Source organism: Lepeophtheirus salmonis, chromosome 13 (assembly GCF_016086655.4).
Source record: "Lepeophtheirus salmonis chromosome 13, UVic_Lsal_1.4, whole genome shotgun sequence".
In the NCBI taxonomy this organism is placed as follows: Eukaryota; Metazoa; Arthropoda; class Copepoda; order Siphonostomatoida; family Caligidae; genus Lepeophtheirus; species Lepeophtheirus salmonis.
Window position 1 is genome coordinate 28,637,654 of NC_052143.2, and position 18,745 is coordinate 28,656,398.

Genomic DNA, 18,745 nt, shown 5'->3' on the forward strand with positions numbered 1-18,745 from the left:
TTTCATGGGGAAAATGATCACTTATTAAACGAACAAAAACAACAATAAAGAAGTGTTCTTTCATATCGAACTTCTACAACACTCCGTGGGATGTTATGAGAAGTATTACTAACCTTAGTGGTTATATCTACTAAATGAATTTTTTTTGGGTAATCGTGGAATACATATCTCAAAGTCTCTAGACTGGACTTACAGAATGTGCAGTCCCTCTCTCTCTCTTCAACTATCCTCAATTTATTGGTAAAAGGGAATAAGTAACCATTCTGTAGCTGAACTCCTTTTCTTTTTAGTCCATGAAAAGAAAGGTTGCATTTATTTATTTATTTTACGGTTTATATCCCAAACGAAAAAAGTTTACGCATCAAATCAGCTGGGGAATCACCAATTTGGCTTCTAATAGATTTGTTTAATTTCAGTGACTCGTCTACGCCCATCATAGAACAAACAAAGTCTACAATAGATTTCCATGGATTGATAATTTGCTTCTAGTAAGCCCTAACAATACTCAAAGACTTAAACAGCTTCTTTCATTGAATGAAAACCCCGAATTCATTTTCAAAAAGTTTTTGCCCTGAAATACGAACACCTGAGTCTAATAACCCATATGCAGCTGAAAGAAGTATATTGGATTATTCCATGTGTCTTGAACGTATAGACAACTATAGACTGATCGAGGGCGCTGTTGTCGCGTATATCTATATAAGCAGATACTGGTAGGGCATATTCAATCTCCTATAGGTTTTGCGTTTTATTTTCTCTAATATTTGAATTTATTGTAATGAAACATAACATCACACATCTTATTTAAGACAGCTGCCTGAAAAATACAATTTTAGTTGCCCTTTTACTTCTCTTATTGACTCAATCTTTCTCAGTAGTATTGAATTTCAGGGGGTTCTTTCTTTTCAAATTGGTGTACAATTATTGTTAAATAGGATTTTTAAGAATTGTTCACAACTTAGCAAAAAGCTATTATAATCCAGTCAATTAACGCTCAATACACTGATAAGGTGAAAAGAAGTAGAAAATCAACTGAAAAAAACAAAATGCTTTTTAAATTTAAAAGTGACTCCATGAATAATACTTATTTTAGAAACTTCATTTTTTTTTTCAAAATTATATATTAAAATTTTGTTTAAGTTCCCAACAATTCCTAATAAATACAAAAACTTTCTTTATCATTATTAAGAACAGATATATGTGTGTGTGTACATGTGTCCCCACGTTGAACCTAGAAGGCTGAAATTTTGTATGGGTCCCTCTTTTGACCACGTACAGAATAAGACGGGGGGGTCATGTGAGGGGGTTATACTATACCTAAAACACAAAAACCGTTTTTTTTTTGTAGCTGATGGAGACTAGATAGGGATTTGAGTTATTTATCAAAAAGAGATTGGTGTTCAAGAAAGAAACTATACAAATAACTACGCTTTCTAAATGTATTCAAAATCAAAAAAGTACTGGGCAAAAAAAAAAAAAAAAGTGAAAATTACAATTTTGTTTATTTCAGGTCCAAAAAAATAATTACAATGGATTAGTAAATGTAATAAAGTTTGTAGAAATTTGTCTAGAGATTGGTTCGTATATAAATTTGTCATATAAAAATTGATTTTTAACTGAAATATCTGTCCTTTTCTGAATATTTTTTCAATATTTTCTCTTTTTTTCCATTTTTTCAACAAACTTCAATTTTCATTTTTTTTATGCCACAAAACAAAACATTTTGGATATAAAATTTACAAACTCTATCTTATAATAACAGTATTTTCAATTAACGAAATATTTCATTACATAATTTTTGCACTATTTGCAAAGTTTATTGGGATTATTTTTTGACAACATTATTTTTCGTAACTTTTTTTTTTTTCCAAGTACGAAATTTTATTGGTAGGTTTGTGTTTCTTTTACAATTTTAATAAATGTTATTAACTATATTTTTTTTAAATTAGTCTAATTTTTTTGCAATTTTTTCCGCGAATTTTGATTTGGGAATTTTTTGAAGTAAATTAAAAATGAACTTGTCATCTAGACCATGTTTTAGATGCATATGTGTAGGTATGTTATTTGAAGTGTATATTACATTATTTTTTATTTATTCACAAAAATACTATTAAGGTTACAAGAGGGCGGGGAGGGGAGAGTTGTTACGATGAGACTTTGTAGATTACCTTACTTCATCGGATTAATATAGTATGATTCAAAAATATTAGAGTTAGAATTATGAGGATCTTTTTTAACAACAACAAAACATTCCTATTCAAATTATTAGTATATAGAAGTATTTTCTGAATATTTTTTTAATATTCTTAATCAGTTTGACAATTTTCAATGTGATTTCCCTCTCCCTCCTTAGCCCGAGCAACGCCGGGTGTTCCTAAGCTATTATATTATATTCCATAAACAAACAAAAAATTATATAAGTTAAGTTTTAAACAAAAATGAAAAAATATTTTTTTCATACGATAGTAAATATAAATAGCTTTTTTTCTTACTTTATTACTCAGTCTTTTATTTTATTAAATTTTAAATTTCTATATTCGCAGAGTACACTTAAAAAATCAATATTATTTTCTAATAAAGTATTTTTGCAAACGGGGAAAAATATATTTTCTTTTGATCTTTAAATATAATTAACTTTGTATAACAAGTAATTGACAGTAATGATTTTCTTTTTTTTTTCCCCGTTAAATGTAGAAAAAAAAAAAAAAACAGAATAGAATAGAAGCTTGTAGGTATATAAATAAAATTTATTTACCATTTGATTTACATATAATAATGTAAAAAATTGAAGACTTCCAATAATAAAATTGTATGATTTAATGTAACTTGTATTTAAACATCAATGATGATTTTTGTATTAAGTTGTTAAGTTGATCAAATCATCTAATACGCTATACCAGCGTTTTTCAAAAATAAAATGAGTGACGGTAGATTTTTAAAAGGGCATAAAATTTCAACGCACACCGCTGTAAAATATGATAAAAAATTATACTGTCTTAAACGTATAAAAACACAGGTTTACAAACATGTATGACCATCCAGTGATAGCACAACACAAAAAATCCAAAAATGACACCAGGAGAACTTAAATGAAATCCATGATGTACGTTAAGACTCAATTCCATAAACAATTATGCCCAGTTCATGTGGGCTATTCTTCTTAGAAAACGATCCCTTATTCTGTTATTTTTCCCTTGTTCCTTGTGAAATCAAATTTATGTTTGCAGTTAAGTGATAAAACAGTATGATGCGTACTGCAGTCACACTGATCCCGCAGTAAACATTATAGTGCTACAATTACTTCTTCTGACCTAGGAATTTTATTTGAAGTCCAAATAGATTAAGTATGATTCTTTTTCTAAGAGAGTCCAAGACGCAAACCTACAGACATTGAGTTCAAGCTAAAAGTATTTTTGTTGATTTTGAAAATATAAAATAAATAGTATATAACAGTGTTTCCCAAAGTGAGCGATGCTTTGATCTAGGGAACGATAATGCGTTAAGGGGTGGTGGGTGTAGGTAGAGCAAAAAACTGTGATTATCTAATATTATATAGAAAATAGAAAACAAAACTAATAAAATGTGACTTATGTGAGCTAATATGTTGAATATTATCCAGTTGATAAGATATAATTACGTTATATTGAGATAGTATTAATGTACTTCATTATTAGTGTCTTTATACTTTATCCTATTCTCTGTATACGATTTCCACCCCAAATACAAATATACTACTTAGAATAAATACTTATACTTTAGTTAAAAACTTAACTAAAACCCAAATTATGTACCCTAAAACTTAAGGAAGTACTTAATCAAATAACAGCTTGCGTGCTTCCTACAACATATTTTTGGTAATTACAAGATCTGCTAAGGCTTACACGACTGAAAGGATCATTATAAAAACTTTAGTGCTCTTTGTTTGCTAATACATTTGAATTTTTAAAATAGAGGGAATAAATCTAATAGACACTTACATTATGTTGGAGGTTACAAATTAATACTAATATGCTCAACAATTTTACATCCCTATCAAGTAGCCCCTCCCTCTCCATTTCTACTTGCATAATTAATTAAAACTAGAATTATTTATAATTCTAGTTGACTTTGGTTATTAGCACATTAAGATGATTATTTTTTTTGGATTGGAAAGAACTCGTTGGTAAAGTTTATTTATCTCTTTTTTTTCTCTTGTTCAACAAGGCTTATCTATAATTCAATTTAATAGTACTAAAAAAACAAAAATTATTGAAATCAATAATACATATATATATATAAACATACACACGTCTACTAAAACAAAAAGACACTAATATTTAATTAAAGTCATTAAATAAAACAAAAATTAACATATAACACAAAAATAAAGACAAAAACTTATAAATAATTCACTCAAATGTAGAGTTTGTTTATAAAAAGACTATCTGTTTTAAAACACGAAGGTGAAGTTTCACAATGGATAAAATACCAGAGATATCATAATCCGAGTAAGCACATTTCGCATACAAGATATGCTGAGCCTCTGTAATAGTTTTATTAATATTATGCTCGTTCTTTTTTCAGAATAAAAGGCTAAAAAATTAGAAATTAATTAGTTGTAATGTCAAAATGCCATCAGATTTCTATGTTTTCGTAATTCTTTGTCCCATATTTTTTAAAACTTTTTTTTTGTTTCGAAATACAAGGGTGGTCTGAAAATTTTCTGACCTAACAAAGATAGAAAACTTTTTTTCAATAGAATTTTTTAATATTTCAACATAGTCTCCTATACACTTTTAACAGCGATATTCCCATCTCTCTAACTTGTCCAAATAGTACTCGACGTTTTTCTCTACAAAATAGTCGTTCACGAAGGGTATTGCCTCTTCATTGACGAAAATCTTTGTAGTCCACTGTTTGGGCTGTATTTCTAGTTCGGGCGTAAAATAACGTATCCAAGTTTCATCAAATAATTGATCGTCTTCGAAACTCAGATTTACTACTCCTAAACTGACTCGTCAACTCAACCAAACGACTGTTTCAAAATGGCTGAAACTTTGATGAGTAACTAATAACTATCAACAGATGGGAGATAAATGAGGCTAGTTTTTATTAACAAGTGCTGCCATCTTCACGTTGAGATCGGAAACTTTTCAGATCAATATTTTTTTTATGAGGATCAGGTCATCATAAAAATTTTATGTTCCACGCTTTGTGCGTTAGACGTTTTTTCTGTTAAACATTTGGTACGTTGGTAATTTTGTTCTATTACCGTAGCAGAAGGCTTATGATAAACTCAAAATTATTCATACTTTTATACAACATTAACCAGATATTAAATTAAGTTACAAATTTAATATTTTATTAAATATATATTTCCTTATCAGTAGCGGGACAAATTTATTTGAACATTTTTTTCATTTTTTTAATCATATGTGAGCTTTTTGAACACATATCAGAGAGGAGTGATCTCAAATAAATGTAACTTTCTTTACAAATGCTTCAGGCCTTCAATCCCCATAATATATATTTATATGTGTGTACAACGTACATGTATGTATCACATATCTAAATTGATCTATTGAAATTAAATTATTATCCACATATAGTATAAAATTCATTTACATCAACGGATCCTATATATAGATAGGTATTCATAATATATTCAATCGTTTCATCTTTTACAAAAATAGTAGCACACTTTTCTGTAGTGTAATAGATTCCTTGAATGTGGCATTATTAACAATACTATTTATATATTATCTGATCTATTTATATAAGAGTTAACCACAAGAAATAGTTGTTATGTTAATTGCAAATTCATTCATACTTGCATTTGTATGCAAAACAAGTAAATATGATTTTTTTGCACTCTTTTTTTTTTAAGACAAAAAACCTCTAATTTGTCAAAAATGAATATATATGAATATTAATGTTGATATTGGATAAATTTAACTAGGATTTAAACTTTATTCTATTATAAATTAGGACCAAAAAAGTTCTTAATTATAGTAGTTATTTAGACTGTTTGGGTAAACGTTTTTTTTTTTGTTTTTTTTTTTTTGATAGCTATGTACAGAGTGGACCCAAAACTTGCAGTTATATATTGAATCAAGAAAAAACAGATCAAAACTAATTTATGATAAATTTAAATACTATATTTAGCTATATTATTTATTCAATATATCCTTATTCACTAGAAATAACATCCTCTACACCCTGGTGAATAGATTAGCAGCTCTTGACGATAAATTCAATTTGGATGAGAGGTGCATCAGATATTTTTCTTCAAGACGCCGAAAATTGCTAAGTCCAGGGGGTCAGAGGTTTTTAGAGACAGGCCAGGAGTTGCTGCAGAATTTTTGGTTCTTCTTAGCTGTATGGACTTTATGATGTTGTAGGCAGTCCAGATGGAGAAGAAAACGGTCTCTGTAGCCTTCTCGGTACTGACACCAGCACGAAGAAGATTCACCTTTTTGTCGTAACTCTGACATTTTTATACTTAGAGACATGGAATTAAAAAAAAAACCTGTGTATTTTTGTTTAAGCTTTCGTTTGGTGGGTAGCGAAACATCCTAATAAAAATAACGTGTATAAAATCGTAAATAATTGCTACATAATGTTATAAGTCCCCATTTTGTATTTGTTGGAAAGATTTGTCATTTTTTTGTACTATTAGACGTCTTGTTTTGGTAATAGAAATGAAAACAAATTTAATTAAAACAGTCACAGTGTATTATTTTATTATATTTCATTTTAACTTTTGGCTTTGGTATGTAACTAAAAATGATCTAACATCTTCTACAAAATGAAGTTTATGAAAACGTTATGTAACTACAAAAAATAAATACATTTATTACATTTATATTATGGATGGTGCCTGCATAAAATAAAACTATGGCAGTAAAAAGCGTAAGAAAATATTAATATTTTATCTAATAAAACCCAAAAAATGAACATCAGCTTATAAAATTTGTGCAACATTGAGTCAGCGTTGAAATACTTCTACCTTACAAAACAATTAACATTAGTATATTACATTTCTATATAAATACATCGACTTCATTCCAATAATAATAATCTTATTTATAATATTCATCAAAACATACTGTCTTTGTGACAAGAGATGTGAGATGTCAAACATTTATATGTAGAAAAAATGAGATATTTACAAAATAGTACATTTCTTATTCACTTCTGCATTCATTGCATTTTGAAATTGATTCTCTTCCACTAAATCCATAATGGCCTTGAATAACTCTGTAACTGACTCAGAGTCCTTCGCCGCACATTCCCTATACGTTGCTTTCCACTCACTAATGACCCGATCTGCAATATCCTTGTCAAAGAAAGCTTCCTTGCCCCAAACATCCACACTACGATGCTTACTAACATACTTTGATGATTTGTAATCATTCTTGTGAGAGGAATATTTTGAAGAGGAAGATGAGTAAGAGTCCTTGCTGTAGGATCTCCGATTCGATGATTTTTTTCCATAGTGGTGTTGATGATGATGAGTTGTTCCAAATGAGGATGAAAAATCATGGCCATGAGGGTCATGATCGTGATCGTTGTGATGATGATATTCGTCTCGCTCATGATGATCCTTGCGGCGCTTGTTGTTTCGATCAGATGTTAGGGAGAGCTCAACTTTGTCAGCTTTATTACCAATTACAATTATGGGAATGCTTTCTAAATCTGGTACTTCGCAAATTTGTGAATATATCCCTGAAATATACTCGAAACTATCTGGACATAGTAGATCAAATACTAAGACGTAGGCAGTGGCATCAGTCAGTCCATGATCTATATTTTTATATTAGTATTAATTGGTTCTGATTATCTGTTTAAGAAGTACAGTATAAAAGATTTGTTATATGGATTAATGTGTAATAAGACTTATTCATAAATAGCAAAACTCAAACAAATAATCAGAAGTAAATAGAGAAAAACGCACTTTGTGCATCAGATAAATTGTTGAAATTGTTCACAGGGAGAAAGGGAAGATCTGGGATGTCAACTATTGTTAAGTCAAAGTGCTGATCATGTAGAACAACTGAAGGATAATATGTTTCTTTCTTTCCAGTAGGGTAATAAGATGCGTCAAATGTACCCCAAACAAATTGCTTTAAAGACATGACTTGAACATTGAACATCTCATAAATGAAAGGGTGTACATATTAACTTACCTGAATTATTGACGTTTTCCCTACTCCAGGAGCACCAAGAATGACTAATTTAACCAAATTTGTACTTAAATCAGAAGCAGTCCCATTAGCAGACTTATAAGGTGGGCTATGTATATCCAAAGGTGTAGATACTTTCCAATCGGTTTTAGGGCCAGTGAGGCTCCATCCTCCCCCACTCGGAACTCCATTTCCACTAGTTGTAGAATTATGTCGCATGGAATAATCTAGGAGAGTAATTGGATATATTTTAAAATTGTACTCCACAAAATAAAAATGTGTTGTCCTCTTATTTGACTTAGGCATTGTGCATATACGTATGTATTGTATACGTTTATTATACGTACGTAATGAGTCCTTTGTGTTACTTTGATTGTATATATTTAGGTAGGTATGAAATCAACCTTTGTATATTTTACCACAAGTTATTCTTTAACAATAAAGAATAAAAAAAGTAGATAGGAATTTCGACACATTGTCTTTTTTTCCTATTCCGTTATTGAAGCTTTCAATTTTCCTTTTTATATATTCAATAGAGCAAAAATAGATATGAAAAACTCTAGTTATTTAACTATAATGTATGACCTTGAGAAGGGCCATAATTTGTTGAATAGTAATAAGCTTTACTACTAATAATAATAATAACCATTATGGAACAAAGGATTATGATTATAATCCCGGCAAAACCTTTTATAGTAAAGGTATGTTGGTAATAGATACGAAATAGTTTTATATTTATGAATGGGGAGAAACTAACCGAAATACTAATATGTTCGTATTTAACCAATATTTATTAATAAATAAATATATATATAAGAGAAGAGTTAAAACATCTTGTCAGGCTTACAAAAGGGAAAAAGTTTTCTGATACATTATGTCAACAGTAGTGATACACAAATTTTTACTTTGGTATATTTACGTACATTTTTAAGAAACTAAAAACTTTAAACTATCTTCTTAATATAAAAATATAACCTTTCCACAATATTTTAAGATCTACTTTTAAGATATGTCATCCATGCATTTTTTTAATAGAGAATATTAAAATGAATTTAAAATATTGTAAATTGATATGAGAGTTATATAAGAATATATTCCTAGCGCTATATATCGACGTATGAACAAATTATAGATCAATTATACAGTTAGTTTTAACAGTGGTTTTAAGATATTATATAGATTAAAAACATTAAGGGTTCAAGGCTATTCAAAGATGATGGTTTACAAGGTAGTCTGTAACTAAAAAATTTACAATCTCTCTTTCGATCTCATTTAAGTGTACAGTGTTGAGTTTTGAAACGAAAAATGAAATTCAATTAACACAACATTTTTGAATAGAAATTAAGGGATTAGAAAGCTAAACCAGTCGTGATCATATATGGATATGCTTCAAGTCTTGGAGTAAGAAAAGAAGTAGAAATTTGACTCTTCCGAAATCGTGTTTATATTTCTATATCCTCTTTAGGGGTAATTATTAAAAAAAAAAAAAAAAAAAAAAACTAACTAATTCAAAAGAGTTGATATCCTCCAAAGTTTGATCTTTTTTTTATGATTGTAACTAGTTAATGTGTTCACTATTTTCCTTATCACTGTGTTATTTAAAAATTATTGGATGCTGATTCTTAAAACCTTCACAGAAGGTCGTCCTTTTACAAAAAAAGAATATTATTTACTCCAAGAAATGGTTTCTAAGTTTTCGACTGAAACAAAGTATGTTGGTTGTCCCATGTCCAGACTAAAAAAGGCGGGATCACAAATAAAGGAACACACCACAAAGACTTACTAACAGAATCTGATTATATATTTCTTACAATTATATAAAAGGATTCTTATCCTGTCTTGTTATACTGGTTAGTACAAATTCAAGAAAGTTTCATTGTATTTTGTCAAAATATAAAACATTTAATCTGAGTTAATATTCGACCCGCTATTGTCACTGCTAACAAATATCTATTTAAGTCTCCCGTTTAAATCTATATTTGCACAAACAGAAGTAACCCATTTTTTTAAATTTTGCAAAAAAGTTCTTCTAAGTACATATAAAACCATTGCCTTGAATTATGACTAAAATTTAATATTCTTAAAAGAATAAGGAGTATTAAAAGTAAGATATATTTAAACATAAGTACAGTCTATCATTAACCTAGTTTAAAATAAAGTAACTATTCATGCATTTTACATTGTTTCCTTGGATATAGTGTAGAGTTATTTAATATAGACAATTACTCTTAAAATAAATACACATCTATATTTGTTAAAGCCCAACTAATTATCAATGAATGAATAAATATATGTTAATAATTCATTTAATAATCAAGGAAATACATATTCATTATTTTTACAAAAATATACTTTTAGTTTTTTTTTGTTTGAAGTATTCGAAAATAGTATAAAACTTTTGCTCTTAAATGAGACTAAAAAATATTCCTTGGCAAAGATTTTTACTTTTTTTGTGTATGTGGTTAATAGGGTTTTTTATGACAAACAGATAATAAAGTTCTTTTTTTAATGCTCAGAAACATTTTTTCTATAAGAGGCTCCTTATGAAAAATTATACAAACGTTTTTATCATTTTATATTGTATTAATTTTTATATGTATAGTAATAAATAATATATACAGACAAATACAAGTAAGAAAATTGTCTCTTTTAAAACTTCATTACACAAATTAACAACAGCATAATATGTTTTCATTTTATTTTGTATACTTTTTGACCATAATTTGTTTGTGGAATTGTATTATTTTTTTTCTTTAATTCGTCATTTCTTTGAGTATAACTTTTTAAAATTAAATAGTAGCTAAAAAACATGTTTTCAACATTTTAACTCTGAAATGCTTATTCTTGCACATATGCAACATACCCAAAAACCCCATTTTTAAATAGTATTCAACGGTCCAATTGCAACTTTTTTGTTAACATCTTAAACAACTTTGTTGGTAAAGGTGACCAGATATTAATAGGATTTTACATCAGGAATTATGCAAAGTAGGTAATTATTTATTAGAAAAAAATCTTTTTTTTATTATTACTTTTTTACTTATTAATATTAATATTTTATACTTAAAAAAATATTTTTAAGCCAAAAAAGTAAACAAAACATTCCTGGATTAAAACCATTTTATGGATTTTTAAATGAATATAATTAGCTTTTTCAGTTATACAACATATGACTATAACTGTATATTAAGTATATCATACAAGATCGTTAGACATTGAGATATAAATTTATAAAGTCTGCTTTTGAGGTTTTAAATTTTTATATACACATCATGATGGTGTTTACAAAATTATTCAGCTATTTAATAATTCATTTTTTGGTATGAAAAACAATTTCCAAGTTTTTATAAAAGAAAAGAAAAAACTTTAGAGTTTTTTGTCAAGTGGATAAAAAAAATGATAATCCCTAGTTATTTGACTACATTTTTCTCTAGGGATTGTATTTTTATTTTGTTTCTACAATACGTACTTTTTTTATGTAGCAAAGAAGCAATTGATGAGTTATATACTTAGTTTCTACTCAAATAAATACATTTTTTTTACATAAGTGGTAAATAAAATGCTTATAAGATTTGTATTTATCCTTTTTTGAAAAAAATTCATATGAAGCTTCTTTATTTTCCCTTTCTTTTTTTCCTGTTGCACATTTCTCTTTCTCTCTAATTTTCCTTAGTTAGTTAACATGTGCAAATCTTCTTTCTTTGTTATGGAACATGTATGTATTTAGCTAATATATCAATGAGTTTGCATATTCAACAAAAAGATGCAGAATATAACTTACCCATATTATAAGTTTGGTTTTTGTTTATATTTTTAGTTTTGATAAATAATTGATTTACCAACCAATGAGAATGATGAGAGGAAGTAAAAAAAAGTTAATTCAACCACTTGTTCAATTTTTGAATGTATTTAAAAGTTCAAACTATATTTCTCTAGGGGGGTTTGTAGTACTTGTTTCTTGAAAGACTCCACGTCGATAGAATTTTTTTCTTCTTCCCAATATTTATGAATTAAGAGAAAAAGAAGTAGAAAAAAAGAAAGACGTATAAGAAGAATCTTGATTCTCACATGCTTACCAAACAACACAAACAACTTACTCTTTCAAGCGACGCACATCCAAAAGTATAATCATAAAAGAGCGGTTTTCATACACATACAAGAAAGAAAGAAAAAAAGAAATGGTGTTGCGTAGTATTTACGTGTATACCTTGGCTTGCTCCTACATAATATAATAGGAACGCTCATATTTTTTTAATATCTAATATAAAAAAAAATCAAACTGTCACCATGGGCTCAAATGTTTTACACACTAGTTATTCAAACTTCAAAAATAGTATCCCAAAACATCAGATATAGATATTTATTTTTTAGTTAACTGTTGATCATTTTACTCTTGCGCAGTATTAGTGTTCGGAATGTAGATTTTTGTTTGAATAAAAATATTTTATACTCAGCTCCGATTTCCCACACATATTAGTAAAAGTGCCCCCCTCTAAAACCAACACTCTGTTTACAATTTTCCAATTCAGACCATAACTCTTCATCTAAACATATACTTTTTGTCAGTTGAAGTCTATGAATCAGTGCTGCACATATCTTCTCGTTTTTATTAATCCATGAGTGAAACATAGTTATCTATCAGGAGTAGTCTATCAAATAGGATCTACGCCACCTCCTTTTGATGCACATAATATTTCAAGCAGTATATTGAAAAAATAGAATTAATTTGTTGGACAAAAAATTATTATTTATTGAAAAAAATATATTATTTTGTAAAATCATTAAGCTGTATAGATATTTAGTCTAAGAGCGATTATATTTATGGTACACATGCCTCCCCATGAAAGAAGAAACATGCTATTCATAAGAGCTACAATCAAATAATTTTATATATTTCCTTTGAAGGAAAGGTTGAGAGATGTACGATGAAAATGCCAATTATCTTTTTTTTAAACTTATTTGGAAGATGTAATTTTTGGGCACTATAGGTACATAAGACCTTTTAAAAAAAGCCATCAATCTAATTTCCTTTTATATTTATGATCAAGGAAAAAAAATCCAGGGCTCTCATAAAATATAATCTTTTTTTTTATTTGCTCCTTAAAAAAAAATTGATGATACGAAATTATTTCATTTTTAAAAAGGTATATATGTATTTTTTTGTGAAGACGTTAATTTGAAGAATGAATGACTTTATTACATACATGACGATTGCACAGGGTTCCAATTTACATTCATATTAGTTTTATTATACTTACGAGGGTGGTTTGAAAAGTTTCCGACCTCAACATGAAAATGACAGCACTTGTAAATAAAAGTTATTCACATGTACCTAGCATCTGTTTAGAGTTAATCACCAAAGTTTCAGCCATTTTTGAGGTACAGTTGTTATGTGACATTCGTTTGAGTCAGTTGATGTGAGTGTTTTTGTGAAAATCGACAAAATCGAGTATCGAACTGTCATTCGGTAATTGTTTTTAAAAGTGTAACATATACACTAGCTTGTTGTGTTAATATTTGACGTGTCTAAATCAATCCAGCTCGGAGGGATTGCACCAAAAACAAAAAATATCTCGTAGATAATTATTTTGTTGAGAAAAAGGCCATGTACTTTTTGGACAGTTTATAGAGATGAGAGTATCGCTGGAAGAAGTTTGTAGGGTTACAAGGAGACTATGTTGGAAAAAAAAACAATTGTGTATTTGTTAGGTCGGAAACTTTTCAGACCCCCCTCGCATTTAAAAAATCTTTTAAATATGCTTTTCATAGAAGTAACTTTATATTAAGATTGATAGTATGGGGTTTCGTAGTGAGACTGTCAAATTTTGAACTGATTCCTCCCTGACTGGCTTTGTAGTAAAATCCAGTACCGTGTCATTTTTTTTTTTTTTTTTCAGAATTGTACAAATTGATCAATTTTAATACTAAAAAGATTTCAAAAATCAAATGGGGTATGAAAGATTCGATGGATGTATTCAAACAAAAAGGAACTTAAAAGTTCCAAGGCAAAGTTAAAGAAACATGAAGAATTCCCATAAAATGCAAGAAATTTGATAAGTTTATTACTTCTGGACATCAGACAAAAATAATCAAAACATTATTTTGCAACATCTGTCAAGACAAGGAGTAAATTGATTCCAATATAAGCTTCTTATTCGAACCGGTAGGGTCTTGATTTACATATTTATCAAGAGAGAGATCTTTTATTTAACATATACTTTTACGTATATTTCTTAACGTTGAGAAGTATTTCGTTTTTCACTTAGAAATGAGTGTACAACTTTAAAAAATGTTTAGATTAATTCATTCTAAACAATACATTTATAAAGCACTGCAAACATTATTATCTTGTTCTGGTTTAAAAAAGAAACATTCCATGTTTAATTAAAATTAGGTCAACGACAAAAGGATAAAAACAAAAACTGGCAAATCCAGAGATCTGATAAGTAAATTATATCATGAAAAGAGGATTTTGAGTTAGTTCTGGCAAATAATTATTAGTAAATTAGTATTTTGTGTATAAGTATTCCTCATACATAGAGAGGGAGTTCAAGATTACCTGAGAGACGTAATCATGGAGCCACAAAGGGAGCTCTTGGTTCTTTGAGATGAGCCACCCAATCTTCCACCTATTCTTATGTCACTCACTCCTACTGTTCAGTCGATTATTATAATTAAGGGTTTGTTTGAACCTAGTCAAGGGAAGACATTCTCGATGGTAGAGCTCCATACTAAGCACATCTTTCTCAATATTTTCATCACTCCAAATATTTCAGATGTGGCCATACAGATCCGTTCAGCAAATTGACAACCAATCTGTTGTAAGATTTTTAAAAATTTTGAATTTGCCCCAAAATCACAAGAGGTTCTATGTCGTTTTAACCGCAAGAGATTCCGTGCCTTTCACTTGCCTTCTATGTACGTAGAACCAAGACCCCAGCAAGTTGTTAGTGTATTAATCTTCGAACTTGAAACGTATTCTCTTGCATGCTCACATACTCAATCTTCCTTTAATTTATATATGCTCTCATATATCAACTATGAAGAAGGAACGTATACCAACAGATGGAACGACATTGAGAGCATATTGATATCCCATACTTTCATTTTTTCATATCTGGTGAGCCGGGTATTACTGAAAAATATGACACTCTTCTGTATAGGAGATAAAAAAACTTACTTCATTTCTTCTCTCAGCATCGGCACTGCAGCTAGAAACTTCAATTTCTAGAAGTGAGAAAGACTTAAAAAAATCTAATTTGTTAAGACCATCACATGTGTTCACATAGTTGTCACAGTTGGTTAAGATCTTAGTCTTCTTGATGTTGATGGAGAGAACCGATGATATTTTTCTGAATGACTTTGATTGCATGGGAGATGGAATAGGCCAGTTTTTTTTGTGTTCCCGTTAGAAATAAGGTAAGCTCATGGTCGTATAATAAGCACTTCAGTGACTTTTCATTTATTTACAGTCACTTTCAAGGTTGGAGTTGGAGTTGATAATCTCGTTTAATCTATTCATTGCAATTAGAAAGAGGGATGGCGATAACAAAGGGTCATGCCCAGCTCCAAACTGAATGCAAAACTTTGAGTGAGCAACGGGAATGCCAATACTCAATGATGAGTTCCTAAGAATGGCGAGACCATGGAATATTGAATCAAACGCTATTTAGAATTATTCCGTACATTATATCAACGGATCAGAAAGGATTTATGGGGTCACGCCTAATACAGGATATTGTATAGGACTCTACATATACGAGATGGTATAGACTTATGTGCATTATCCAAGTACCCATATTTTTGTCGACTTCGAAAAGGTATTCGATACTGTCTCACAAAAGTAATTTTTTAAACCTCTTGAAAAATTCTAAAGGAATGGCTTTAACTTTTTTTTTTTTTTCAAAACCTTGGATGAACTTCATAATTTTTTCTTCAGTGATGGGGGAGTCTATATTAAAAAAAAAGATCACGACTTAGATCATTTTGATCTTTTTTTTTCAGTTCTTTCAGGATCTTAATTTTTAAAATTAGTATATAACTAACGGAGAAATAAAATTTGATTTAAAAAAATGTTGGTTTTTTTTATATATATTATTTACAATTTTAATTATGATACACGGTTTGAATTTCAGCTCAGCTATTATTTATAATATACGTATTATAATAATAATATCAAATTTGTAAAAAGTGTCACAATATATCAAATTTATAAAAATGTATCCTTTTATTATGTATTTGGAAAATGAGATATTTTTCATCATAAAAGAAATAAATTAATTGTCTCTTCCTGAAATTTAAGTTTGAAAATAATAGAAGCACGGGTTGTTCATAAATAACCACATTTTTTGTGCGTATACACGTCTCAATGTATATATATATGTATAATTGATATTTTCTCCCGATATCATTCATATATGTATGTATATATACACTTAGATTTGTACATGCACAATGTGTCGATAAATGTAGTAACCCCCCTTTATACTAAATAAATGACTGGTTTTGAGTTATTCAATCATATTTTGTTCAAAACTTTTGCTAGAAAAAAAATATGAAGTGGTAATAATTAATAATATAATAATAATTAATGTGAAAATATATGTAAATATTGTATTCCTGTCATACCTTAAGAAAACAAAAACTTATTAGGCATAACAACGCACACACACAAATTAATTATACAATAATTATTAAATTTTTGTGTTTATAAATACAATAATAAAAAACTATTAATTTTTGAAGAATAATACTTATGATAAAAATAAGATGTGCTCAAGAGATTTAAGGTTTCCCTGTTTTATTTACCATAGCACAAGATTATGTTCTCTTTTTTGTTCGACAACTCTCGCTTCAACTAGGCTTAACTTTTGATATTTTTGATAAAACAGAGAAACTAACTACAAATTATTGAGTACAATTTAGACCAAAAAAAGTATCTTGAAAATAAGGTGCCCTACATTTTTAACTCATGGACCAAATACAAAAAATATATAAAGTACAATTTTTTACTCATCGCATTATAATTTCAGGCGTGGAAGAGGCCTAAAAATGGCCAATTTTGAGACAAAATACAATTTCCCCCAAAACTAAAATGACCTGTACCACACCAGTAATGGTCTGAGATGCCCCCAACATTGCCAAAGATAGCTTTTTGATTGTCCCTCAAAGAAAAAGGAAAAAATTATTTTTTTTAAACGCAATTTTCTCTCCAACCAGTTGGACTAGATTCAAAAATAAAACGAGACTCTGAAAGCTAGAGGAATTCAAATTTTTCTAATTAAAAAAAAATCACCTCCACCTTTAATAACAGTCTTTATACGAGGCCGAGAGGTTAAAAGTGCGGCAAGTTGAACTTGTCAAAATTGTCTGGGAGCCATTTGAGATGTGATAGGGAGCCTAGTCCAATAGAGGCATCAAATCTCCTCCTAATGTTGCGAACAAACGTCTGGCGGAATCCCAGAGTTCGAACGATTGTTATGTTGTCGCCGTAGATACAGATTTCAAGGAGGTCTCCGTGCCTATTTTCAATATTTTGGACAACGAATTTGTCAATTGATTCAATTTTTTCAACTGGTACAAGCTAGAACAAGCTATCTAGCAAAAAAATGAAAAATCAACTGCCTAAGTGCTCGAGTTTGCCTTAGAGAAATGTACAAAATTGGCGGCATAGATAGCTTATTTACCCTGTATAGTGTGCATTGATAAGAATTGAATTGACTTATAATGCCAATTTAATTCATAAACTTGTATAATTTTCAAATTGACCAAAGTCATATTTTTATAATAGATCATAAACGTGAAATTTGATTAGTTATACTTTTTGTGAAAGAAAATATTTTCATTTGGTTATATGGGTTTTATTGGAAGATCAAAAAAATCAATACATAGTAGATGCCAATTGTTTGGCTATTACTGTGGGGGAAAAATGAATTATTATTGACAATTTTTTTTCTCGAGATATTGAATAATAACTAATTTTGAGGGATTAAAGAAGTTTTTGGAGAAGCAATGCTTTTGTAATAATATACCGTTTGGTATTGAATTTGGTGTAACTTATATCATTTGAATTGCAGTAGTCAAAACAAATTCAAAAGTTCAACTTATTTTTGCCCTTGGATTGACATGGTGTTATAAACCAAATTTTATTATGTTTTGGCAGACAGAGTAATTTTTAAAGAACATTGAAATTATTTAGTATTATTTTTGTCTTTCAATATCGAAATAACAAAAAAAGACATTAAATATAGTTTTTGGTACATATTTCAAAAATATTATAACGATTTTGTAACTGTTTCTCAATCGGAAAAAATATATTGGGAGTACAAAACCATGACAAAAAATGGATCTTTTAAAAAAAAAATCTAACAAATTCCTCATTTTTGAACACAATGATAATAGTAGTAGTTTGTCATTAAGTGAAAACATACAACTTCATCGAAAAAGATTTAATATTTTAAAAGTTATATAAGATTTGTTGGTTGGACAAATATTTTATTTGCATTTATTAAACTATCAAATCTTATTAATAGTATATAAAATTTTACTCTAAGTATGCACAAAAATAAAAAAAAACGAGT

General features: G+C 28.7%; 1 protein-coding gene and 1 long non-coding RNA gene across 4 annotated transcripts in view; one reads left to right on the top strand and one right to left on the bottom strand.

Annotated features, from left to right (window-relative positions):
- LOC139906945 (uncharacterized) overlaps window positions 1-16,223 on the top strand; it is a 90,015-nt gene extending 73,792 nt beyond the window's left edge. Inside the window, exons 2-3 of the long non-coding RNA XR_011783204.1 lie at window positions 14,063-15,584; window positions 15,638-16,223. This is a non-coding gene — a long non-coding RNA (uncharacterized lncRNA). The remainder of the gene's footprint in view (window positions 1-14,062; window positions 15,585-15,637) is intronic.
- On the bottom strand, window positions 6,711-12,260 carry LOC121128280 (uncharacterized). 3 transcript variants are annotated; one of them, XM_040723858.2, is made up of 4 exons: window positions 11,947-12,260; window positions 8,169-8,392; window positions 7,937-8,105; window positions 6,711-7,785 (listed from the first exon to the last, which is right to left on the bottom strand). In XM_040723858.2, the coding sequence occupies exons 1-4, from the start codon at window positions 11,948-11,950 to the stop codon at window positions 7,148-7,150; spliced, it is 1,035 nt and encodes a 344-aa protein (XP_040579792.1). In that variant the 5' UTR covers window positions 11,951-12,260; the 3' UTR covers window positions 6,711-7,147. The 3 variants fall into 3 exon arrangements, with proteins under 3 accessions (XP_040579792.1, XP_040579794.1, XP_040579795.1); XM_040723860.2 differs by having other exon boundaries at window positions 12,005-12,144; XM_040723861.2 differs by having other exon boundaries at window positions 12,009-12,143.
- Window positions 16,224-18,745: the final 2,522 nt, after the last annotated feature.

What these genes read in the sequence shown, in the direction of transcription:
- LOC121128280 (XM_040723858.2), bottom strand. An exon ending in GGAAAACGTCAATAATTCAG is followed by an intron (nt 8,106 to 8,168) that starts GTAAGTTAATAT and finishes ATGTCTTTAAAG; the next exon opens with CAATTTGTTTGGGGTACATT. An exon ending in CAATTTATCTGATGCACAAA is followed by an intron (nt 7,786 to 7,936) that starts GTGCGTTTTTCT and finishes ATAAAAATATAG; the next exon opens with ATCATGGACTGACTGATGCC.